We start from the raw sequence: 1,121 nt of genomic DNA on the forward strand, positions 1-1,121 counted from the left end.
GCAGTAATTATCTGATTCACGAACAAATGTAAAAACAATTCGTTAGTGAACTGGGCTGCGCTTTGTGGTTTTGACTCAAAAAGATCCGGTTCATAAGAGTCATTTGTTAATGAAGCCGACTACATTGGCACGCTGCCAAGGACTACATTGGTCCAGACCAAAGGAGTCGGCGCCTCCGGCTCGTTCAAACTCAACAAGAAACAAGCTGAGACCAAGACAAAACCCGCCAAGAAAGCCGCTCCTAAAGCCAAGAAGCCCACAGCCAAGAAACCTGCCGCCGCTAAGAAGCCCAAGACCGCAGCAGCGAAGAAGCCCGCCGCTAAGAAACCTCCGAAGAAGGCCAAGAAACCCGCTGCTAAAAAGGCAACGAAGAGCCCCAAGAAAGCAAAGAAACCAGCGACTCCTAAGAAAGCAGCCAAGAGCCCTAAAAAGACCAAGGCAGCCAAACCCAAGACGACGAAACCCAAAGCAGCCAAACCTAAAAAGACAGCAGCCAAGAAGAAATAAACTCAGTCATTTTTACGTTTTATCAAAACGGCTCTTTTAAGAGCCACCCACTAATTCAAAGTGAGAGCATTGTTTCTGTTCAGTGTCGCGTAATGTTGCATTTGGACGTTATTGATATGAGAATTAATGTTTTGCTTCAAGTAAGACATTCATCTTGAATCACTTTATTATGCTTAAAACTAATAAAATAAATAATAGGCGAGACAGGTTGATGTAACATTTAATACACAAAGGTAATTGAAAGTGTTCTACATAAAGTCAAAAATGTATATAAGTAAAAATAAGAAAGGAATACATAGAAAAATAAATAAAGGTAAACAAAAAAGAAGCTCGTAAACATGGTTAACGTTGTGCTTGAGGGTTGTCAGAGGGTGGGTTTTGAAGTTCGGAGGGAGGTTCACTGATTGGCTTGGAACGTATTCACACTCCAGCCAATAGGACACTGGCACGCTTTCTTTTAAAAGTAACGTCGCAGCTTTCTGTATTATCATTCTTTCTTTGAGCTGTGTTGTAGCGGTTGTTATCACAATGAGTGGAAGAGGTAAAACTGGAAGAAAGGCTCGCTCTAAAGCCGAGACTCGCTCCTCCAGAGCTGGACTGCAGTTCCCCGTCGG

At 42.9% G+C, this 1,121-nt stretch overlaps 1 protein-coding gene across 1 annotated transcript in view; it reads left to right on the top strand.

Annotated features, from left to right (window-relative positions):
- The window catches only part of LOC107663432 (histone H1-like), a 2,348-nt gene extending 1,644 nt beyond the window's left edge, over positions 1 to 704 (top strand). Inside the window, exon 3 of the mRNA XM_016453668.1 lies at positions 159 to 704. Within this exon, the coding sequence (XP_016309154.1) occupies positions 159 to 507 (349 nt within the window). The 3' untranslated portion in view covers positions 508 to 704. The remainder of the gene's footprint in view (positions 1 to 158) is intronic.
- The last annotated feature ends 417 nt before the right edge of the window (positions 705 to 1,121 follow it).

The sequence above is a fragment of the Sinocyclocheilus anshuiensis genome, unplaced genomic scaffold (assembly GCF_001515605.1).
Source record: "Sinocyclocheilus anshuiensis isolate Anshui unplaced genomic scaffold, SAMN03320099.WGS_v1.1 scaffold4623, whole genome shotgun sequence".
Classification (NCBI taxonomy): domain Eukaryota; kingdom Metazoa; phylum Chordata; class Actinopteri; order Cypriniformes; family Cyprinidae; genus Sinocyclocheilus; species Sinocyclocheilus anshuiensis.